Source organism: Schistocerca gregaria, chromosome 3 (genome assembly GCF_023897955.1).
Source record: "Schistocerca gregaria isolate iqSchGreg1 chromosome 3, iqSchGreg1.2, whole genome shotgun sequence".
In the NCBI taxonomy this organism is placed as follows: Eukaryota; Metazoa; Arthropoda; class Insecta; order Orthoptera; family Acrididae; genus Schistocerca; species Schistocerca gregaria.
The window spans coordinates 828912289-828937881 of NC_064922.1; the positions used below are offsets into that span (position 1 = coordinate 828912289).

General features: G+C 44.2%; 1 protein-coding gene across 1 annotated transcript in view; it reads left to right on the forward strand.

The window, feature by feature from the left end:
- The window catches only part of LOC126355613 (paired box protein Pax-6-like), a 271183-nt gene extending 247436 nt beyond the window's left edge, over positions 1 to 23747 (forward strand). Inside the window, exons 6-8 of the mRNA XM_050005975.1 lie at positions 13121 to 13332; positions 23100 to 23217; positions 23341 to 23747. Coding sequence (XP_049861932.1) covers positions 13121 to 13332; positions 23100 to 23217; positions 23341 to 23747 — 737 coding nt within the window. The remainder of the gene's footprint in view (positions 1 to 13120; positions 13333 to 23099; positions 23218 to 23340) is intronic.
- Positions 23748 to 25593: the final 1846 nt, after the last annotated feature.

Sequence of the window (25593 nt, forward strand, 5' to 3'; positions counted from 1 at the left end):
CCTTACGACGTATCTTAGAAGAAAGATTAAGGAAAGGCAAACCTACGTTTCTAGCATTTGTAGACTTAGAGAACGCTTTTGACAATGTTGACTGGAATACTCTCTTCCAAATTCTGAAGGTGGCAGGGGTAAGATACAGGGAAGGAAAGGCTATTTACAATTTGTACAGAAACCGATGGTTGTTAGAAGAGTCGAGGGACAGGAAAGGGAAGCAGTGGTTGGGAAGGGAGTGAGACAGAGTTGTAGCCTCTCCCCGATGTTATTCAATCTGTATATTGAGCAAGCAGTAAAGGAAACAAAAGAAAAATTCGGAGTAGGTATTAAAATCCATGGAGAAGAAATAAAAACTTTGAGGTTCGCCGAAGACATTGTAATCCTGTCAGAGACAGCAAAGGACTTGGAAGAGCAGTTGAATGGAATGGACATTGTCTTGAAAGGAGGATACAAGATGAACATCAACAAGAGCAAAACGAGGATAATGGAATGTAGTCGAATTAAGTCGGGTGATGCTGAGGGAATTAGATTAGGAAATGAGACACTTAAAGTAGTAAAGGAGTTTTGCTATTTGGGGAGCAAAATAACTGATGATGGTCGAAGTAGAGAAGATATAAAATGTAGACTGGCAATGGCAAGGAAAGCGTTTCTGAAGAAGAGAAATTTGTTGACATCGAGAATAGATTTAAGTGTCAGGAAGAAATTTCTGAAAGTATTTGTATGGAGTGTAGCCATGTATGGAAGTGAAACATGGACGATAAATAGTTTGGACAAGAAGAGAATAGAAGCTTTCGAAATGTGGTGCTACAGAAGAATGCTGAAGATTAGATGGGTAGATCACATAACCAATAAGGAGGTATTGAATAGAATTGGGGAGAAGAGTTTGTGGCACAGCTTGACGAGAAGAAGGGACCGGTTGGTAGGACATGTTCTGAGGCATCAAGGGATCACAAATTTAGCATTGGAGGGCAGCGTGGAGGGTAAAAATCGTGGAGGGAGACCAAGAGATGAATACACTAAGCAGATTCAGAAGGATGTAGGTTGCAGTAGGTACTGGGAGATGAAGAAGCTTGCACAGGTTAGAGTAGCACGGAGAGCTGCACCAAACCAGCAAACCGTAGCGGTCGCGAGGTTACAGACAGTAGCGCCTAGAACCGCTTGGCCACCCCGGCCTGCCTCAAGTCACAGGTTTAACAGAATAAGGCAAGTATTACGGTTAGAAACTGTATATACATGGTGTTTCCGTAAAAGCGTGCAAAAATGTAACAGAAAATAGAGAATGCTCCACTGAACACTTTGGGGTAGGGAACCTGGCGTCCGAGAAGCCAGCTTAAGGAGATATGGAAGTACACTTGTCTGCCGCTCTGACTAGGATTGCTGTTTTCCAGCTTATTAACAACTAACATATACACAAGTTTACACGTACTGTGCTATTTATTTACATGTAAATTCTTTACTTCCTGCTACGAAACAAGAGGGACGAACCTGATCATTAGAAAGTTTGGAAATTTGTGGTAAGTTCTTATGGAACCAAACTGCTGAGGTCATCGCTCCCTAAGCTTACACACTACCTAATCGAACTTACACTAAGGACAGCACACACACACCCGTGTCCGAGGGAGGGTTCGAACCTCCGACGGATGAAGCCGCGCGAACCGTGACAAAACGCCTTAGACCGCGAGGCTACTCTTTGCGGCGCTATTAGGAAGTCATGATGCGGGTTCTGTTCGCTTTACATGTCCATAAGGTGACTGTTGTATCGTATTTATAGGTGCACTGTCCCATGATAGAACATGCTGTGAATCAACGACAGACCCATTCATTAGTCAGTGATGTGCAAGGACGTACTATACAATATGATGGAGTAGTACCGGTACAGTTTCGCAGAAATCGCTGACATGCACCTGGTGTATGGGGAAGTAGGTTGCAATGCTCTCGCTACTGAAAGGCTGTACAGGGAGCGATTTCATAATAGGCTTCATTCGTCTATGCGAATGTTTATTTCTCTCGGTCGACGAATGCTGGAGACTGGTTCATTGGAAAGAAGAAACGAGGGACTTGCCAACACGAGGACCACTCACACACCCGACTTTGAAGAGGAGGTTCTGGAATGTGTTGCAGCGGACCCCACAAGTCATCGTCGTATTGCACGCGAAATGTGCGCTGCACATACTAATGTGTGACGAGTACTCCACGAACAACAATTACACCCGTGTCACCCATAGAGAGTTATGCAATGTTTGTGACTGACTTTGCACCAAGGGTCACACTGTATCAGTGATTGCTCCAATAATGGATTGATCGACCAGATTTCCTGCAAATCGTGCTGTTTACTGCCGAGGCCTCATTTGACCGTGATGTATTTCGAACAAGAGGAACAGCCACGTGTGGGATGAAAATAAAACCCTCGCAGTGTAGTAGAGTCACACCATCAAGTACGTTTTGCTGCGAATATGTAGGCTGGCATTGTAGGCGACCATCTCACTGGGCCATATCTTCTTCCTGGCTGTCTGAATGGCCACCTGTACATGAGGTCAGTGCGAAGAGCTCTACCTCAGTGGTTGGAGAAGTACCCTTGGCTGTTTGTGAGAGGATGTGGATACAACGTGACGGTGCACCGCCTCACTTCAATATGGATGTCCCCAACCGTCTCAAATCTGTATTTCCTGGTCGCTGGATTGGAAGGCAAGGTCCTACTGCATGGCCTGTAAGTTCACCAGACGTGAATCCCCTTTAATATTTCCCATGGGGATACCTGAAGTCAGTTGCGTATAAGACCCCAATGGATACAAAGGTAGAATCAGCTGCAAGAATTGTAGCTGCCTGTGATGTGATTCGAAACACATAGGGGGATATCAATCACGAGGCGTCAGAATCTTGTTCGCTGATGTCATGCTTGCATTGAGGCTGATGGCCGTCAGTTTCAGCACATTTTGTAAGATACGGTACAAATGGTACGTTCGTTGTGTCAATGATAGTATTTTCAGTACTATAAAATAGTAAACAGTAATGTGGTTTTATTCCCATTATCCACTTGAGCTGACTTCTCCGACTATACCTGAAATTGTTCAGTGAAGCAGCCTTTATGTCGTTTTAAGTTCTTGCAATATCTTACAGAAACACCCCGTATGTAGATGTAGATGTCTTGAGACAGCATAGGTCATGGCGCACAAATTACCAGGCTATATTCATGCAATATTTGAGAATGAGAGCATTTAGCGACTTCCAGTTCGAACCTTAAAGAAACTTTTTCTCTTTTACTTGCACAACATGAAAAATGTAACACATTGACTAATGTCTAAAGCTATCAGAAACTTCAAGCTGTTTTGTATGTGGGAATTAAATGCAATGGGAATCTGGGATCTCCCGCTTAGTACTAAGATACTACCATAGTTGGGTTTTTCATAACATTTTCCAGACACACGTTGCTTTTTCTGCTCACTTGTCCTATTTCTGAAATACAAATTACATCCTTCCACTACAAAGACGTTTTATTTAGACAAAAAACTTAGGCCGACATGCACTTTACACACCGCACTGACTCTGCATGAACTATATGGAGGAGACGATGATGTATGGCACTTTGAACTCCAGAGGGAAGTAGTGCTTCGCATAAAGACCATGCACAAACCGGTAATTGTTGTGTGACACTTCGAATAGAACGGTAAGGAGAGGTGAATTACAGACTGATGCTACTTTTGTCGTAGAAAGGTTGGACAGGAGCAGAAATGATTGGCGAACATGTTAACGCAGTAAACAGAAAAATTACTTAAATTGTATTTCTCCAAGCGTACGAGGATTCATTAAAAATAATGCAGCAAGAAGCAGAGTCCAGTTCTCAATGTCTACGAGGATGAGGCTCTCTGAACTAAGGAGAAACGATGGTGATGGAGCTGCGACTACGCGATGTATTTGTAGCGCCACATAAGCGAAGAGGCTCCATGTGCGAGGGGGCCAGATGGCTGCCGCTGGCCGTCCTATACCACGCCGGCAGAGGGCGCTCGTGCTACGGAAACGCTGATGGCGTGGCTCAGCGAATATGTACCACTGGATCCGCCAGTTCACACACGACTGCCTATGGCGTCTGACAGAAACTTGCAATTCTGTTGCCAACTTTGATGCCCATGAGATGACACCGATACGTGATACCACAGAAATGAATGTTTGAAACATATTCCCTATGATTTAGCACTTGAAACAAGTCTATCGACATGCAGAAAGTTACCGGAAACACAATAGCAGAGAACGCACATTTCGTGAAAAAATGGTTAGAATTTTAGTTGCCCTTCGAAGTTGTTAAGTAGCCAACTTGCAAATGGCGCCAGTTGACAATTTTAACTATACTAACATACTGTACTAATATATGTACCAACATACACTACTGGCAGATGATAAACAGGTATTCATTGGACAAATATATTATACTTGAACTGACATGTGATTAGATTTTCACGCAATTTGGGTGCATAGATCCTGAGATATCAATACCAAGAACAACCACCTCTGGCCGTAATAACGGCCTTGATACGCCTGGGCATTGAGTCAAACAGAGCTTGGATGGCGTGCACAGGTACAAAAAAATGGTTCAAATGGCTCTGAGCACTATGGGACTTAACATCCATGGTCATCAGTCCCCTAGAACTTAGAACTACTAAAACCTAACTAACCTAAGGACATAACACAACACCCAGTCATCACGAGGCAGAGAAAATCCCTGACCCCACCGGGAATCGATCCATCGAACCCAGGCGCGGGAAGCGAGAACGCTATCGCACGACCACGAGCTGCGGACTGTACATGTACAGCTGCCCATGCAGCTTCAACACGATACCACAGTCCATCAGGAGTAGTGACTGGCGTATAGTGACGAGCCACTTGCTCGGCCACCATTGACCAGACGTTTTCAGTTGGTGAGACATCTGGAGAATGTGCTGGCCAGGGCAGCAGTCGAACACTTTCTGTGTCCAGAAAGGCCCGTACAGGACATGCAACATGCGGTAGTGCATTATCCTGCTGAAATGTAGGGTTTCGCAGTGATCGAATGAAGGGTAGAGCCACGGGTGGTAACACATCTGAAATGTATCGTCCACTGTTCAAAGTGTCGTCAATGCGAACAAGAGGTGACCGAGACGTGTAACCAATGGCACCCCGTACCATCACGCCGGATGATACGCTAGTATGGCGATGACGAATACACGCTTCCAATGTGGGTTCACCGCGATGTCGCCAAACACGGATGCGACCATTACGGTGCTGTAAACAGAACCTGGATTCATCCGAAAAAATGACGTTTTGCCATTAGTGGGCCCAGGTTCGTCGTTGAGCACACCATCGCAAGCGCTCCTGTCTGTGATGCAGCATCAAGGGTAACCGCAGCCATGGTCTAAGAGCTAATAGTCAATGCTGCTGCAAACGTCGTCGAACTGTTCGTGCAGATGGTTGTTGTCTTCCAAACGTCCCCATCTGTTGACTCAGGGATCGAGACGTGGCTGCACGATCCGTTACAGCCATGCGGATAAGATGCCTGTCATCTCGACTGCTAGTGATGCGAGGTCGATGTGATCCAGCACGGCGTTCCGTATTACCCTCCTGAAACCACCCATTCCATATTCTGCTAACAGTCATTGGATCTCGACCAACGCGAGCAGCAATGTCGCAGCGATAGGTTACAAGCCGACCTATATCAGAGTCGGAAACGTGATGGTACACATTTCTCCTCCTTGCACGAGGCATCACAACAACGTTTCACCAGTCAACGCCGGTCAACTGCTGTTTGTGTATGAGAAATCGGTTGGAAACTTTCCTCATGTCAGCACGTTGTATGTGTCGCTACCAGCGCCAACCTTGTGTGAATGCTCTGAAAAGCTAATCATTTGCATTTCTTGTCGGTTAAATTTCGCGTCTATAGCAAGTCACGATCGTAGTGTAGCAATTTTAGTGGCCAGTAGTGTACTTGTCCTGTGAAACCAAATATCGAGATTGGAGACTCAGTTCGGCTGTGGTTCTACATCTACATCTACATGACTACTCTGCAATTCACATTTAAGTGCTTGGCAGAGGGTTCATCGAACCACAATCATACTATCTCTCTACTATTCCACTCCCGAACAGCGAGCGGGAAAAACGAACACCTAAACCTTTCTGTTCGAGCTCTGATTTCTCTTATTTTATTTTGATGATCATTCCTACCTATGTAGGTTGGGCTCAACAAAATATTTTCGCATTCGGAAGAGAAAGTTGGTGACTGAAATTTCGTAAAAAGGTCTCGCCGCGACGAAAAACGTCTATGCTGTAATGACTTCCATCCCAACTCGTGTATCATATCTGCCACACTCTCTCCCCTATAACGCGAAAATACAAAACGAGCTGCCCTTCTTTGCACCCTCTCGATGTCCTTCGTCAATCCCACCTGGTAAGGATCCCACACCGCGCAGCAATATTCTAACAGAGGACGAACGAGTGTAGTGTAAGCTGTCTCTTTAGTGGACTTGTTGCATCTTCTAAGTGTCCTGCCAATGAAACGCAACCTTTGGCTCGCCTTCCCGACAATATTATCTATGTGGTCCTTCCAACTGAAGTTGTTTGTAATTTTAACACCCAGGTACTTAGTTGAATTGACAGCCTTGAGAATTGTACTATTTATCGAGTAATCGAATTCCAACGGATTTCTTTTGGAACTCATGTGGATCATCTCACACTTTTCGTTATTTAGCGTCAACTGCCACCTGACACACCATACAGCAATCTTTTCTAAATCGCTTTGCAGCTGATACTGGTCTTCGGATGACCTTACTAGACGGTAAATTACAGCATCATCTGCGAACAACCTAAGAGAACTGCTCAGATTGTCACCCAGGTTATTTATATAGATCAGGAACAGTAGAGGTCCCAGGACGCTTCCCTGGGGAACACCTGATATCACTTCAGTTTTACTCGATGATTTGCCGTCTATTACTACGAACTGCGACCTTCCTGACAGGAAATCACGAATCCAGTCGCACAACTGAGACGATACCCCATAGCTCCGCAGCTTGATTAGAAGTCGCTTGTGAGGAACGGTGTCAAAAGCTTTCCGGAAATCTAGAAATACGGAACCAACTTGAGATCCCCTGTCGATAGCGGCCATTACTTCGTGCGAATAAAGAGCTAGCTGCGTTGCACAAGAGCGATGTTTTCTGAAGCCATGCTGATTACGTGTCAATAGACCGTTCCCTTCGAGGTGATTCATAATGTTTGAATACAGTATATGCTCCAAAACCCTACTGCAAACCGACGTCAATGATATAGGTCTGTAGTTAAATGGATTACTCCTACTACCCTTAGGATTGTTCATCTAATAACACAATTATGAAGAGATTCGTTCTGGAACTGACAATGACAGTCCCCAAAACCCTGTGGAGTAATGTTAGAAACGCGATTGTCCTTCCATGAACCAGACACCTCACAGAGGTGGATCGGGACTCGCAATTAGGGCCCGGCCGGTAGCCGCGCGGCGGGCAATGCACGCAGGCGCTACCCAGTGTTGTGCCGAGGCCGCGATATGACGCTCGTGGCCCACAGTCGGCGCATGCGCGTGCTGCCTTCCGTCCGCCACAATGGCGTCGCTAATTGCGCACTTAGTCTGAACGCCGCTCACTTCGGTCCGCGAGGCTTCTTTGTCCCGCGCCCTCGAGGCGAGAGCTGGCCACAGGAAATTCGAAATGGAAACGGCGTGTTTACACAATCGCTGGGCCGCCACGTCGCATGCGTAGTCAGCCGATGAATGCGGCGCAGATTACCCGCGTCACGAACTGCTCGGCTCTTTACGTAACGGACGCTGAATAGCTACTAGAACGGCTGAAAAAGTTTGTACTGCCGGTACGTGGCTGTTAGCCATTTACAAGACTCGCGCAAAAATTGGAGCAGCACCAGTCGGCAATTACTGACTTCAAAACTATCAATTCTTATTACAGTCTTCTAAAGGTTGAAGAGGAGACGTAGTACCAGTGTTGTTTTCATTTAACCTGAAAAAATTTCATTTAAAAGAAAACATTAAAATCCGCCATTAAACGCAAGTGTATTTAATTATGGGAGTTTAATTAACATTTAAAGTGTTACATAGTTAGCCTTATACAAATTAAAAGAGAACTGAAGGCAACTATTTACTGCCACACGATTTTGTTTAAAACACAATCAAAAACATTTACACTTGCAGGAAAAATGCAGAAAGGTTAGCTCTTCACTAATTTGTTGGATCTTTTCTCTCCTAAATTATTACTTTATTTTGAGCAAATAAACCCATATATGCAGCAATGGATACAGTGCTGGAAGGGCAAAAAATAGGGGCTAATAAAGTAGTAGTAAGGATGGGTTAGTGCTTTTAACGAATAAATTAAAACTGAACTATTTAATCGCAAGTACAAAAAAAAATCTCAATAACCGAATGAATCCATAATATCCCAATTTTACCCACCTTTCTTTAATACTTGGGTTTCTCTCAACCCTGCTTAGCAGATAATGTTTTAATTATGTACTGATGTCCGGAATTGTACCGTTTTGATATTAAAGCCGATTACCATAATAGGGCTACAACCAGATACTTAAGTATTATACAGGGTGATTCAAAAAGAATACCACAACTTAAGGAATTTAAAACTCTGCAACGACAAAAGGCAGAGCTAAGCACTATCTGTCGGCGAATTAAGGGAACTATAAAGTTTCATTTAGTTGTACATTTGTTCGCTTGAGGCGCTGTTGACTAGGCGTCGGCGTTAGTTGATGCTAAGATGGCGACCGCTCAACAGAAACCTTTTTGTGTTATTGAGTACGGTAGAAGTGAATCGACGACAGTTGTTCAGCGTGCATTTCGAACGAAGTATGGTGTTAAACCTCCTGATAGGTGGTGTATTAAACGTTGGTATAATCAGTTTACAGAGAATGGGTGTTTGTTAAGCCTGATATGCTACAGAGAGTGTGGTACGAGTTGGAGTATTGCGTTGATATTGCTCGAGTGTTTGGAGGGGGCCATATTGAACATCTCTGAACTTGTTTTTGAGTGAAAAAAAAACCTTTTTAAATACTCTTTGCAATAATGTATAACAGAAGGTTATATTATGTTTCTTTCATTAAATACACATTTTTAAAGTTGTGGTATTCTTTTTGAATCACCCTGTATTATGATAAATGCCTACAGACGTAATTTTAAGTGGCTTTAAGTAAATAGTGAGCGCTCTGACTTCAGTAGTTTGAGTATGGCTTAGAGAGCGGCCCGTACTGTCTGATAAGTGTAGCCAATTTTAGTACCATCTACATAGACTAACGTGTTCTCGTGAAACGCACGTGGAAGTGTCTGTCATGTATCTAACTATTTTCTTAAGAGTTAGACACTCATAACAATATGAATTTATGAAATTTCAGCGTGTCATGATCAGTATCGTATACTGCGATTACGTTCGCAGTTGCACACGCCGGTAATTCAAAATTGCTGCCGCAATGGCTCCGACATTCTTAGGGGTCGCAGCTGTTACCAGTCGCTTGGAGCGTGGCGAATCACTGAGATAAACACGGCCCAATTGGAAGAATGCACACCACCTGGGGACACTGGTACGATCCTTACGCCCGTCTTCATATACGCCACGCATGCCCCTATGAATTTCACTCGGCTTACTAGTATGCCCTTCGACAAACAAATATCAAACTACTTCGGTGCTGCTCTACACAAGTTGACAACATTTCATTCGGGCCATGTTTGTTCCGTAGCTCTGGATTTACTCGCTGCAAATGTACATGAAAACAGAATACCTTCTGTAGTGCAGACTTCAAACTATATTGTTGTGAAATTTCAACATTCCGGCTGCAACATTAGCGATGAAAAAAAAAAACTGTGCTTTATTTTCCGATTTTCTCTTGTGCAATGGGATTTCAGAAAATCGGTTATAAATTATTAAGGAAGGCCAAATAACTTTCGACGCTGTTTGTAACATAGTCATCGAATTTCTGTATCTCGACAACATTCCTCACCTCGATCGCAGGACCATTCGAGAACCGCAATGAAACCTTCCTCGCCGTGTAAAATCTCTTTCACCCGTAAGCAATTTCAGCTAGACGAAAAGATGGAGTTCACTTAATGCAAGTTTTGGACTTCCAGAGCGATATTACCCAGTTCTGTACTGCTTTTGTGAAATTTTTGACACAATTTCTCGAGGGCTAGACCTGACACTGCATTTCGTCCATATACCGCCTTAGTTTCATGATCAACCTGTGTGCAATTTATACGTTTTGCCCACAACAATGGTACTGTCCCGCATTCTTCAACTTTCGAGTAGGCTACGTTTCCAGACACTGCGCCTCTTGAATCGCACCCTGTGATGCACCTGTTGTCCGAACTGCAACGGAAACTGTGACTCCACAAAGCCCGGAACACGTATTCCCTTCTGACAATGTACAGCTCTCGCTTAATGGTCTTCGTATGGGACGGCATGTGTAACATTAACATACTTTGTGACGTCCCTGCACGTATGTGCATACGAGGCGTTACTAACTTCAATATTAAATTTCACCTAAGTTAACAGGAATGTATCTGAACTGTAAAAAACTAAACTCCTCCCGAAAAAGCCATGAAAGCCCAACGGTACTGACCGGCCGCCGTGTCATCCTCATTTCAGTGGCGTCACTGGATGCGAATATGTGGGGGTATGTGGTAAGGACACCGCTCTCCCGGCCGCATGTCAGGGAGGACGACGGTTCAATCCTGCGTCCGGCCATCCTGATTTAAGTTTTTCGTGATTTCCCTAAATCGCTCTAGGCAAATACCGGGATGGTTCCTTTGAAAGGGTACGGCCACTTCCTTCCCCGTCCCTCCCTAATCCAGTTAGATCGATTACCTCGCTGTCTGGTCTCCTCCCCCAAACACTCCAGAAATCCGTATGTCATTTTCCGAGACCGGAGCCGTTACTTCTCAGTCAAGTAGTTCCTCAGTTTGCCTCACAATGGCTGAGTGCATCCCGCTTGCCAAGAGCGCTCGGTAGGCCGGATGGTTTGCCACCCAAGTGCTAGCCCAGCCCGACAGCCCTTAACTTCGGTGATTTGACGGGAAGTGGTGTTACCACTGCGGCAAAACCGTTGGCATGTGAACTGTAAACTTTTCGGTTAATCTTCCATTAAACTGGGTTGTAACTTCACACTTGGGGGTGATCTAAATCGAAGTGTTGATAATCTTGGCAACAGTTCATATAAACATTTAAACTGCTCGTGTAACCCTTCTTAAAATGTGGCATTACGATATAATGTATTAATTTTTGTCCGCGCGGGCGCGTGAGTGAGTGTGAGTGTGTGTGTGTGTGTGTGTGTGTGTGTGTGTGCATCTGTTTGTCTTGTGAGGTTTGCTTGATTACAAACTAATTTATTAACCTAAAACGTAGAGTGTCTTTGACCACTGTACTTATTTAAGTGTGTTTCAAGTTACTTAACAATTTGTTAAAAGCAACTCTGTCAGTTTGAAATGGCGATTATTGTACCCAGTGATCATCAACATAAATTAAGACAAATAATAATAATTATTGTGTCATGTGAGACTGAATTAGATATTCCAGTCTCTCTCCTATGCGTCGTCATGCACATTTTCTCAATTTTTTTGGCAGATATCCGCAATTTCGTTTTTGCAACGTGCAGCTGGAGACAGCCCAAAAATTAAAAAAAAGGTTCAAATGGCTCTGACCACTATGGGACTTAACTTCTTAGGTCATCAGTCCCCTAGAACTTAGAACTATTTAAACCTAACTAACCTAAGGACATCACACACATCCATGCCCCAGGCAGGATTCGAACCTGCGACCGTAGCGGTCGCACGGTTCCAGACTGTAGTGCCTAGAACCGCTCGGCCACCCCGGACGGCGACAGCCCAAACAAATCTCTCTAATCATGTCTTTCGTACGGTGCCTAGCGTTGAAGGAAAGCGTCGATTTGTTTCCCATTACAAACAAAATGATCTCCAAATCGAAATTTATGTCTCCATTACATAGAGTGGTCCCAAATTAGCCTAGTACGCCATCCTTTCTATCGACGTGTGTTGAAAGAGACAACAGAACACTGTGAATAACGAATAATTGAGCAATTAATTCGTGGCGGTAGCAAGCGGTGCGGGCCAGGGCTGATCTGTCACTGCAGGAATATTGGTCATTCTTCCTTTTATACTGTTGCTCTTAATACACACTGATAAAACGAATATCGCACTAGACTGTTTTGATTTGTTCTATCGAATGGGCACGTAAAGTTCTACTGCAAAAATAATTTTGTTTGTATTGGGAAACAAACTGACGCGCTTCACAAACGCTGATCGTCGCATGGAAGATGTGACGAGCAGTATTATTTTGGATTGACTCCAGTTACACGTTGCAAAAACGAAATTGCAAATATCTGCAGAAAGAGCAGGGAAAATATGCTTGACATCTCTTCGACTCTTAGGAGAGATACCATGTATAACTAAAAAAAATCCCTAAAGCCCTACTAACAATGCAAAAAAAGACCAAAAGCACTACTAACAATGCCAAAAAGGACCAAAACCCCTACTAACAATGCAAAAAAGACCAAAAGCTCTACTAACAATGCAAAAAAGCTTTGACTGCTGAGAATTATTTGAGGGCTTCGTGCATGATGCTAGGTAATGTGTGTCGGCGTGAGGATGAAGTGATATACAGCCAATCAATGGCCTAAATGGAAGGTATATACAGACTGCTTGATCTAGGTTTTGACGCCTTTAAAAACCTCTTCTTCAGAAGGATCGATGGTTACACTGAATGCGTAATGTTGTATGTTAAAACTGTAGCCATATCCAGTGGCGCTCAGCACGATTTGTACGGTTACACTGTTATGAAGGGGAATTTTATCTTTTATTGGTCGCTTATGGCAACAATTTTAACTTACCTTCACAATATAATGTTTACCCACTGATCCTTCTGAAGAAGACGTTTTTCAAGACAGCAAACCTTGGTCAAATGGTTTGAATAAGCCTTTCAGTTTTACAACTGACTGTATTTCCCTTTCTCATCACGGAGATCCGATTCTATAGTTGCTGCATCCAGCCCGTTCAAGATTTCAATGCGTATCAGCTGCTCTAGACAGAAGGCTGACGACGTTGTTGGTTTGGCAGATGTCGACGGCAGTGCCAGCGGAGGAGTCTGCAAGGACGACTCGAGCAGCCTGGATGGTTCCGACCAGCCCAAGTTCCGGCGCAACAGGACCACGTTCAGCCCCGACCAGCTGGAGGAGCTGGAGAAAGAGTTCGAGAAGAGCCACTACCCCTGCGTCAGCACGCGGGAGCGCCTCGCCTCCAAGACCAGCCTGTCGGAAGCCAGAGTGCAGGTGAGGCCTCCGTCTGACACTTCCTCTCCAACTAACCAAAATCCCAGAAATCAATTCACATATGCACACTCACGCAGAAATAAACACACACACTCATCCCCCCCCCCTCCTCCCTTCCACACACACACTTCAAGGATAGTCATATTTCCCACTTGTGAGCGAGAGTTGTACACGAGGCCTACGAAATACCTAGCGGTTCAGACCCGCATCAGCCCTTTCTCGTTTGGTTTTTCCGTGATTTTCCTAAATCGCTTCAGGCAAATGCCGGAATAGTTCTTTAGAAGAGTCATGGCAAACGTCCTTCCGCGCCCGTCTCCAATCCGACATAACCGATGACCTCGCTGTTTGGTCCACTCCCTCCATCAACCAACCAACCTACGAAATCCATTAATGTATGAAACAAAGTCATTATATAAGGTGAAACCATAATTATCGGAAAACAAACAAACTACATGAAAATACCTACAGACTGTTTCAGCAATGCACCGACAAAAGTGGATGAACCGAATGTCGCATACTTACAAGATTTCTTGTTATGGAATGTACGCTTGCTATTCAACAATTTTTGGATTTCGAATGAGTTTTCCATAGGTTTCTGAGAATAAATAAAAAGTATTACATTCGGTCTGCATCTTATTAACGGCATGTTCAAATAAATATGGAACAGGTTTTCAACTGTTTGCGCTAAAGCACTTCACACGCTGTATATTTTCGTAGCAGTATCGAGAACGGCAGGATTCCGTTTCAAGTCGTAAAATATATAATTGACTTGGCAACTAGCTCTGGTGGCAATTCGAGTAATGTACATCACACTCTTGGCACCCCTCCATGGAAAAACCGTGAGGCGTTGTATTTGGCTACGGAACTGGTCCTGTACGACTTATAAGGTGTTCCTTAAAGCCGACACTTACCACTGGTCGCCCCGCCAGGTTAGCCGTGCGGTCTAACACACGGATTTCCGGATTCGGAAAGAGCGCCTAGTCCCGGGGGACTTGTGTCGATGTCCGGTGAGCCGGCCAGTCTGTGGATGGTTTGTAGGCGGTTTTCCATCTGCCTAGGCGAATGCTGGCTGTTTCCCCTTATTCCGCCTCAGATACACTATATTCCGCCTCGGCTAGACTATGTCGGCGTACGCTGCGCAAACAAGTTCTCCATGTACGCGTACACCACCATTACTCTTACCACGCAAACATAGGGGTTACACTCGCCTGATGTGCGACGTTCCCTGGGGGAGGGGGGGTGGAGGGGGGGGATCCACCGGGTGCCGAACCGCACAGTAACCCTGAAAGAGTGATTCGGTGTGGGACGGAGGAGGGGTGAAGTGGACTGCGGTAGTCGTCGTGGGGTTGTGGACCACTGCGGCTGCGGCGTGGACGAAGCCCCTCCGTCGTTTCTAGGCCCTCGGTTAACACATAATACAATACATACCATACCATACCACTGGTCGTGAACGAGGCCGAGATATCCGGGTGCTGCGTTTATTCTGCAACCAGAGGGAGCTAGGCAAACAGGAGGTGCTGTATTTAGCGGTTTCTTACGTATGCAGAAACTGATGCCAAGTAACTCCAGTGAAACGTGCTGGTACAAATACACGTCCTAGAATGTGGCCGCCAATCATTCCAGTCCAAAAGTTCACGGACACTGCGAAGAAAACGGTTCCAATATAACTTGTCTGCGTAATTTTGAAAGTGAATTGCCATTATTTAAACTAAAAAAATGCTTTACTTCCGAAGTTAACGAAAGCAATCATGTCAGAATTTGATAACGAACTAAAAAAAAAGGTCCCATAAATGTTCACGGGACAGCTACAAATGAAAAGATGAACAAATTAGCACTTTGTGTCGAGTATTCGGTAATGTCACGTTTAACCGAAAGTAAGAAAGAGTTCACGGAAGTGGATAGCAGTCAAACTCAAAAGTTTCCACCTGTGGCGTGCCTTGCACCAGTAGCAAGCGAGTACCCTTGTTGTGATTGGCCAGCGCTCGGAATCTAATTGCGGACGCCATAATGTACGAGAATTACCACATACAACGAAACATCTCAAGTGCTGTCGTATGTCCACTATTATGAACAAAATGATTCCTGGAACCTAGAACGTGATTTATAGTTGACTGAGGAAAAACAGCACAGAACAAAATAAATAAAACTAAAGACGTTCACGCAAATGTTAGTAATTTATTTATGTATGTCGCATAAAGATGAACTGCAATTTTAAGAATCTCATTTCAAATTCCAAGAAGAACGACTGCACATGGCGGTGGCGCACATCTTCCAACAAATAAAGCAACAGACATACAAGAAATGAAGCAACTGTTAGAACTGTAAAAACAATGGAGTACAATACTTTGCTCATCACAGCGGAGCGCTTGGATGTAGTCTGGGTGTTTTAACGCTTGTAACAATGAAGCAAGAATATTTTAGGAATTAATGTAAATTCATAGCCGATATTTTGGTTTTTAGATTTCATTTGCAATAAATCTCGGAAATAAATCGTGAAAACAGAAATACACCAAGGTCGACGGGCATTTATTGTATGTGCCGCACGAAACCATTACGGATTCGTTAAAACAACGAAAAAATCTTCAATTCCTGCATCTACATACCTATACTCGCCTGCCGCGCTGGTCTCGCGGTTCTAGGCGCGCAGTCCGGAACCGTGCGACTGCTACGGTCGCAGGTTCGAATCCTGCCTCGGGCTTGGATGTGTGTGATGTCCTTAGGTTAGTTAGGGTTTAAGTAGTTCTAAGTTCTAGGGGACTAATGACCACAGCAGTTGAGTCCCATAGTGCTCAGAGCCATTTGAACCATTTCCTATACTCGTGTTCCACGAACATCTGCAGTCCTTAAATTTCACCAGAAACTCTGCACTTTTTTATAAAGTTCCGTTCGCCTCGCACAGCCTCTCATGTATATTAGAACAGCATTAAATCGCCCTCGCAGTGACAAAAGACAAAAGCACGACAGCGCTACACACGGCAAAATTTGTTGCGTGGCGTTAGGGGAGGGGGGTGAGAGGGGGGGGGGGGGGGCAGTCGGATGTCTGGTGGTCTTACCCGCCCGACATCCCCACAAGAAAAGTTTGTCGGTCGATCGGTCTGTCAAACCGCCTACACACGTCTAATTTGTCGCTCGGTCGGTCGGTTGGTGCGTGTGTAGGGCACTTTAATTTTATATGACGCATTCAACATAAGTATGGTGAAACTCTTGCATACTCTATTAATAGGAGAGTCGTGTTGCAATATAAATGAAGCAAAATGTATTTATATTTCATACTACAGAGCAAAACAAAAAAAAATATTCTTTCTCAACAAATATATCTGTACAGAGTAAATAAAGCAAAAGGAGAGACAGCAGAAGAAATTTGTCTTTCGCAATTAGCAATAACTTCGCAATACGTACGTTGGTTAAATTTCACAAGAACTGCTTTTTGATTCTCGTAGTTGCAGTGCGACCAATTAGACTGTTAAATTAACCGACGGGGCCTAATCTGTGAATAATATGCGTTTGTGGAAGTCGACATAATTAATATTTTGAAGAAAATAGTTGCTGTATAAAGCACACAGTCTGTCTGAGTTCTACTCCTGCGAAAGATTAGGTAACTTGTGACCATATTACGTGCCACCTCACACATACTGGCTGAGGATGCCTTACGAAATTCACCACTTTGCTATCCTCCGAATCTGATACATCTGACATTTCATCACTAATGAGTTCGTGATGAAGGTTGGCTGTTTTTCGAAAGTGTCGTTGGTGGGCAGTAAAGACACTGTAGCGTTGTTGTTGTTTAGGGAGACAATGTCCCTAGCGTCTTTTCCATCGCCCAACGGCCCATAGTGCCCGAGATCAGCCAGTTCGCAGCCCAGTTGGATTCATAGCCTAAAAATGTATGCAGCTGGTAAGGTGCACTGCAGGCTTGGACACAGAGCAACCTGTCACTAGCGTTCGGCTGCGGTGTATTGGCTTTTAGGGCGATTTCACCTCGTTCACGCACTCGTTAAAGAACTAACAACAAAAATACTCTCTGTAGTCCCTCAGCATTTGTTGGTAATGTGCTGCGGCACCACGTGTAAAGCTCGATTCTAGTCGTATAGTCAGCAACATCTACAGCTACAAATAAGTGCAGAATATCCATAATACCCAGAATAATTAATGCATACTTCAACTCGTCAGTGGTGCTGGCTTTGCACCACAGATAAACCGAAGTAGTGTCCCGTAACAGGCGGCAGGTCTGGCCGAGCGGTTCTAGGCGCTGAAGTCTGGAACCGCCCGACCGCTACGATCGCAGGTTCGAATCGTGCCTCGGGTATGGATGTGTGGGATGTCCTTAGGTTAGTTAGGTTCAAGTAGTTCTAAGTTCTAGGGGACTGATGACCTTAGAAGTTAAGTCCCATAGTGCTCAGAACCATTTGAACCATTTTGTCCCGTAACAACGATAAGAAATAGGAGCTACAGTTCCCCATGTGTCGTCAAACATTAGTCTTCTCAAATGCCAATGGAGTGTCTTAGCCACGGCGCCACGTAGGCTGGTGTGTCAACATGAATTAATCCATTACAGATGCGGTCCTTTATGTGTAGTTTTCATATTCAAATCACCTCCCCTTTCAGGTGCTCTTTGCAATAAAACTCTTTTGGATAAATTGACAAAATACAACAAATTTCGCGTCTCTGTTTCACACGAGACATATAATGAAACTTATGCCGAGTTACAGTGAGCTTCTCTGCAATAGAACAGAAATAACTGTTTTGAACGACAACTGATTAAGTTCTTGGTCAAACCCGAAACCGTCTCTTGTAACATATGCGACAAAAAAGCGAATGATTCTGAGGTACTACATTCGGAATCGAGAGTATAAATTCGTAAATGGTGATCTAATCTTTCCGCGTGAGTCTGCTTTCCGGGCTACACTGTTTCTCATCACGTCACACGTACATGGCAATCCCAGATATATGAGTTACTCAGTCTCACGCTACATAACATCAAAGGAAATTGGAAATTTGTGGTAAGGTCTTATTGGACCAAACTGCTCAGGTCATCGGTCCCTAAGCTTACACACTCTATAATAAAACTTAAACTAACTTATGCTAAGGACAACACACACCCATGCCAGAGTGAGAACTCGAACCTCCGACGGGAGGAAGCTACGCGATCCGTGACAAGGCACTTCATACAGCGCGGCTTACATCAAAGAAACACACAGTTGCCAAGTTATCGTGACCGTGGAGCCAGTTCGTCGTTCGATAATATAAAATATGCGTTTCTCTGTTATTCTTATCGGATAACACACCACTTACCAAAAATGACCTTTTCAGAAATATCGACATTTTCTAAATAATATTCACTGTGGCCACATGATAATGGGTACATTGTAAGTTAATTTAGAGGCAAATAAGTGTTTAAGGACCCCTTGTGAGTAAAAGGGAGCAATAATGAGAATTGGTTCTCATTTTCCGTCTACTTAAGACATAGTGTTCGCGATCGGTTCTCGCCTGCTTCTGGACGTCATTGAATGAGCGACACACCATATACATAGTGATTCCATTGCCTGTTCTTGCTTCAGAAAAACGCAAATACAACACAGAGACATTCAGTTACACTTCAGTAACGAACATCAAGAAAACTAAGAAAACAGCTCCTTAGTGCTATTAGTACTATTACTATTGCCCAGAATTGCTATAAAGTAACGTTGCAGCCGCTTGAACTGAATACATTTTCGACTGTCAAACACACAAATTACTTTTTTTATTTTAAAAGTTAATATTTAATCAGAGTTAACTTCATTCTTGGTCTATTAACTTTATTATACAAACTATTTAACTTTAGTTGTTCTGTTAGTATTTATTATAGGTTATGTACATGATTCTGTGGATGGTTTTGATCACTTTTGCTATACAAATATGCTTATCTCGCTTGTTTCAGACCTAACGTGAAGTAATTTATTTAATATGGCTGTCAGTTTCAGTTTGAGTACAAAATATAATTTTTTGTGTAGTTATCAGTCTAATGCAAATCAAGTCCTAAAAATGAGTTCTTGTAATTATTTTAAGTTGTGCAATTGCTGAAATTTGTAAGCTACTGCTTGGGACAGATATCACATATGAAATGCTTTCTACATGTATTTTTTTTGTTACAAAGCTTCATCGCAATGAAATATTATTCTAGTAAATAAGGAAGGAATTATCACGATGTTAATTTCTGTTGTCGAACATATACTTCCTTTTGACGATTTACCAATAACGACAACTTTTTGAAATATCTTGGCTCATGTAAATTAAAAACGATCTGTAGAAATGATTGTTTTATAAATTTATTGTCTTTGTAGCTAGACATGTAAACTGGTCTTTCCACACTGAACGTTCGACGAAGACTAAATGTCGAGACCCGGTGAACTCAGTACGATATAATCCAAGCAATGAATTTTCTGACAAAAGACACGAAGCCTCGCTTCAAGTACCTGGATTGCGATCTCAACAGTTGATCACGTCTGAAGGAAGGCGCGTTTTCTTTGTTAAGTCCGCAACGCATAAGTCTAATGAGGCCTAGGCTGTACTGATTCTGCGGGAGCAAACTAATATTTTTAAACTTCTGTTCGCTCGTATGACCTCCAACGCTCTAGCAGCTACGTGTTAAGTATGTTTCTGGGATTAAATCGACTGTAATTTAACTAGTTTTCCTTTGATTTCTTAACGGACATTTCTATCAAGATCGTTCTACCATACGACGACCTCCGTAACTTGCTTCGGTTTTCTTTTTCTGTTTTTTTTTTTTCATTTTACACCGTCCTTCCAAAAAGTTCCAAGACTGATTTTATTCGTGGCTTATAAGCGGCATTATCGCATTAATTAGGGTGGCACCTTGAACTAGCAACTGTAAAAAAACAGATCTGCGTTACTTAGAGGCTACAATTACGAATAACTTACACTGGACTGATCACAATGATAATGTTGTTGGGAGAGCAAACCAAAGACTGGTATTTATTAACAGAAATGTTGGAAAATGTAACAGGTCTACTGAAGAGACAGCTTGCTATAAATTTGTCCGCCCTGTTCTGGAGTATTGCTGTCGGTGTGGTATCCGCATCAGATAGGACTGATGGAGGACATCGAATAAGTGCTGAGAAGGGCAACTCGTTTTGTATGATCTCGAAATAGGGGAGAGAGTGTCACGGATATGATAAGCGAATTGGGATGGCAATCACTAAAACCAAGGTGTTTTTCGTTGCGGCGGGATCTTATGAAAATTCAGTCAGCAACTTTGGCCTTAGAATGTGCAAATATTTTGTTGGCGACCATCCACATAGGGAGACGTAAGAGAAATCAGAGCTCGTGCGGGAAGATGTAAGTGTTTTTCCCGCGCTATGAGTGGAACGGTGGAGAAACAGCTTGAAGGTGGTTCGATGAACCCGCTGACAGGCACTTAATTGTGAATTGTGGAGTAATCATGTAGATGTTGTAGATGTAGAAGCATTCGACCAGTAAGCTGCGAGTAGTGAGTGTTAAATGCTGTACTTGCGGCCGCAGCATGTCAAAATTGTGTCACAAATCGCAACAGAGTAGTAACATTCCTAAACCACATGTTCAGGACATTCTCCAGAATGTTTTGAAGAAGGGAAAATTGTGTCCAAAGTTTGTCCTACATACTATGACTTCTGCACAAAAACTACGACGTATGGACAGCTGGCACGACTTTATAGAAATACGAAATTTGAAGAATTCACATCTGGGAAAAATCTAAACCGCTGTCGAGACTTTGTGAAACCAGTACAGATCCACCAACAAAAAAAAAAGAAGAAAAGAAAAAGAAAAAAAAGAAAAAGAAAGCCGCAGAATACAGAAATTCGCATGAAGGGCCAATTCTCTGACGACATAACCGACGTTGAAGCCAATGTGCTGCACGAGTTGAACTACATCCTAAGGAAGGAGTTTTCTGACAATGTCACAATGTTATGTTGTATGACGTTGTGCGCGATGTACTCAGGTGAGGGAAGATTATGGAGAACACCCGAAGCATTAAAACCAGTGTTAACGGTCCTCTGTTTTACTAGGGCCATTCAGTAAGTAACGTAACACCTTTTTCTGCTGGCCCAGTTTCGGTTGAAGTATGCGGAATTTGTTTCGGGACGCCGTGGAATATTCTCGCCACAGCTACTGTAGTTTGACAGAGTTCCGATAGGTGGCGGCGCTATACGCAGACTTCAAAATGGGATCGGTAAAGGAGATGCGATTCAAGCAGAGAGGTATCATGAAGTTTATTCTGGCGGAAAAACAGAGCATCACTGATATTCATAAGCGCTTGCAGAATGGCTTCGCAGACTTGGCGGTTAACAAAAGCACGATGAGTCGTTGGGCGAGGTCTGACATCATCGCGACAGGGTCGCTCAAAGCTGTCCGACCTCTCGCATGCCTGCCAACCACACACAGTAGTGACTCGAGCAGTGCTGGAGCGTGCGGAAACCCTCATTCGAAGTCATAGTCAACCATCTCGCTGCTCAGCTGGATGTCTCTGTTGGTAATACTGACACACCCGTCCACCAGCTGGGGTCCTCACAGATGTGTGCCAGTCGGGCTCTTCATCCACCCTACAGCCCGTTTCCCGCACATTCCGATTTCCATGTGTGTGACCCATTGAAGTATGCACTCCACGGGAAGCAATTCGTGGATGATGGGGAGCTTAATGATCCAGCAAGACGTTGTCTCCGAGGTTGACCAGTAGAGTCGTACCATGAGGGCATACAGGCTCTCCTTCCCTGTAAGGTGGCGTAAGGCCGTCGCACTGAACGAAGACTGTGTTGAAAAACAGGCTTTTGTAGTCAAAAGAGTACACAATAATATGGTGTATTGGAATACTATTTTGCTTTCAGAAAAAATGTGTTGAATTACTTATTGAAAGCCCCTCGCATATTTTTTATCCAGTCTCGAAATTTTCTGGATTGGCAGGATAAGTTAGTAATACCTGCAATAGGACCATGCTTCAGAAGCACTATGGGTTTGATGATAGCTTTACCTAAATGTAGTAACTTTTGAATGGAGTATCATTCACAATGCCTAGACCCAATGAGATACTCCGTCCAAACTGGCCTAAAAGGCGCAACAGTACTAACCAACCGCGGTGTCATCTGGAGCCCTTAGATGTCGCTGGATGTGGATATGGGAGAGCATGTGCTCATCACACAGCCCTTCTGGCCGCTGTCAGTTAAAGAGACCAGAGCCGCTACCTCTCAGTCAAATAGCTCTTTAATTTGCTTCACAAGCGCTGAGTGTTACCCGCTGGTCAATAGCGCCTGGATGGTTATCAATCCAAGCCGCCTTGTCACGGTTCGCGCGGCTCCCACCGCCGGAGGTTCAAATCCTTCGTTGGGCATAGGTGTGTGTACTGTCCTTAGCTTAAGTTAGATTAAGTAGTGTGTAAACCTAGGGACCGATGACCTCAGCAGTTTGGTTCCACAGGAATTTACCACAAATTACCGAAATTTCCATCCACGTCCAACAGTGCTTACCTTCAGTGATTTGACATGTATTTGTAATTTATAGAATCAATTCATTCAGACTACGGCAACGGTCTTTCCGGAATTTGAATGAAGTGAGTCAATAAATTAAAAATCGGAATTAAAAATTAAATATCTGTTACATGGGGTTTAGTCACGCAGAGACATGCAAGAGCTTACAGATTTCAAGCAGTTACTGTAATTATAAGCTAATATATGTACATACATATTGCTTAGTTATTTGGTAAACCTGAGATGTTCACGTAGTTTTTCATTGACTCCCAGGTTTGGTTTTCCAACAGACGAGCCAAGTGGAGGCGCCACCAGCGCATGAGCCTCCTAAAGCGGGCGTCGCCGGGGGGGCCGACGCCGGCGCCGGCGCCGCCCCCGCCGCCCCCGCAGGCCCCGGCGACGCGGCCCCCCGGGCACACGCCCGCCCCCCAGCCCCCGCACCCGCCCCCGCACCCGCGAGCCCCCTCCCGACAGTCCCCCTCTGCCTTCGGCGACCCTGGCTCGCCGGCCACAGCGCCCGCTTCCAGCCCTGCTGGCCGCTCCACGCCTTCGGCTCAACGCAGCTCCTACTGCAGCACGCACCAGCTGCAGATGGGCGGCGAAAACAGCGCTTTTAGGGCGCTGCCGGCCAGGGTCGGCGGTCTGGCCGCGCCGCCACCGCAGCCGCCCCCGCAGCGGACGCCGTCGCCTCGCGACTGCCACTATGCCTCGTCCGACTCCGAGGAGATCAACGTCAACGACGACTCGGACGACGATGACTTCCGAAGGGAGCGGCTGCGCCCGGAGGGGGCGGCGTTGGTCAACGGCCGCGGGGAGGCGGCGACGGACGCGGGGGCGGAGGTGGAGGCGGCGAGGGACGCGTGGGAGGCGGCGGGGCAGCAGCCCCTGCAGCTCACCAAGCACGACCGCGATCGCATCTAGGGGGAACTCCAACGAGTCACCCTCCACCTGCTCTACCGTCACGGTCAGGCAAGCTGCAGAAAGTTCCTTGCAAGACCTACATTCTGCGCTGTGTCGAACCCGCTTAGCCCGCCAGATACGTGAGATGTACGGACATTAACTACCAGTTCAACGGAGAGGAGAGTGCGGTACTTTACGGTGGACCTCACCTGCTACATGTGTAAAGGAGGACCTCTAGCGCAATTGCGGACCACCAAGTGAAAGCAGAAACTATTATCCCGCCGAAAGAGAGTGAAGTGTGTTTTCAAATAACAACTACTGGACCATCGTTGCCGTTGGAAGGAATGTGGATATACCGGAAATATTTTTTTCTCCTGTAAGCAGTCATAATGCAGATACAGGAAGCTATTAATGATCCATTATTCCCTATGATGGATCATTTAGCCATGTATGCGTTTCTGCTCAAAGAAACACGAGAGCTAATTCAGCAATACAAGCGATTTCCTGCATTCAATAATTCATCGGGAACCATGGTAGAACTGTAACTGCTACTGAGTTTAGAACTGTTTAACAGGTTTTTGCGACTAGATACTTGCACGAACCAGTACATTCATCACAAAGAAAAGGTTTTTCAGAAGCTACAATTCAGTTCAGTTGAAGATGTAAGAGAGATGTCCCAAAGTTTTTAAAATCGATGTTTATTTTTCTTCGGATGGTTAAGTACGTTGCATCTGTTCAACATCAGTGTTAAGCGTTACATGAGACATTCACAGGCATTAAAATGTTGATATTCTAGCTTAAACCTTAAGTAATCACAATACATTTTAAATGACTCGTATTCTGGTGTACAAAGAAAATTTTCTTTCCGTAACGGAATACTGAGTGACGCAGTGTAGCAATAACCCTACAGAAATTACATGCGAAATCATAAACAGAGGACAGAATGGAAGTCGCGTAGTGGAGTCCGAATAGCTTACAACAGATATGTGTCAGTATGGAAGTGCACTAAATTTGTGACGCTGAATTATGGATACATCGCTCATTCGATACACACAAACATGATGGAAATAACTACAACCGTGATTTTGTGTGACAGTTGGATAAAATCAGAATTTGCCTACAGTCACAAACACTTCTGTATTATCTATTAGTAGAAAACAATATTTTGGGCCTGAAGGCGCTTTCCATTTGCAACTAAAGAGACAGCCATCGAATCCTAAGGCATTATGGGAGAAGTTATTCTGGAATATGGCAGTGAAGTACCTCGGCATGAAGCAACAAAAACTGCAGTCCTGGAATGACAGAAATAAAAATGACAGAAATGTAATTCTGTGACTTGCCGTTCCTGAAAATTACTTGTTATTTAACGAAATAACAGAACTCATATACTCTGAATCAGTTTTGTACGGGGTACGCAAATCATAATTTTTTGCAACTAAACTAAATTATGAATGGGGAACCGTTTCTAAATTATTTTATTTGCTCTCAAACACATAGTTTATTAGACAATAGTTTGTTATATAAGTGTCTGTCACAATTTTGTGCTGTAGAAGTATCACGTTAGCGGCATATGATTATGTTCTGTGGCGTCTTAGGAGAAGCTGATATTTCAACACGTGATCAGGATAAGCCTATTTTGTTATTTCAGGTGTTAACAAATACTACTTAATTATAAAAAATTTCTTTTAGGTCAGCTGCATACTTGAGAAACTTACCCGAAACTTGCCCTCATATTACGACGAAAACAGTGATACGTCCCCACAGTGAACACATGCGTTTGATAGTAGATCTCTCTGAGGAAAGACCGACAGATTCGCATGTTTACATACAAGGGTGGTTCTGACAACATGTCCCATTCCAGTCAGGG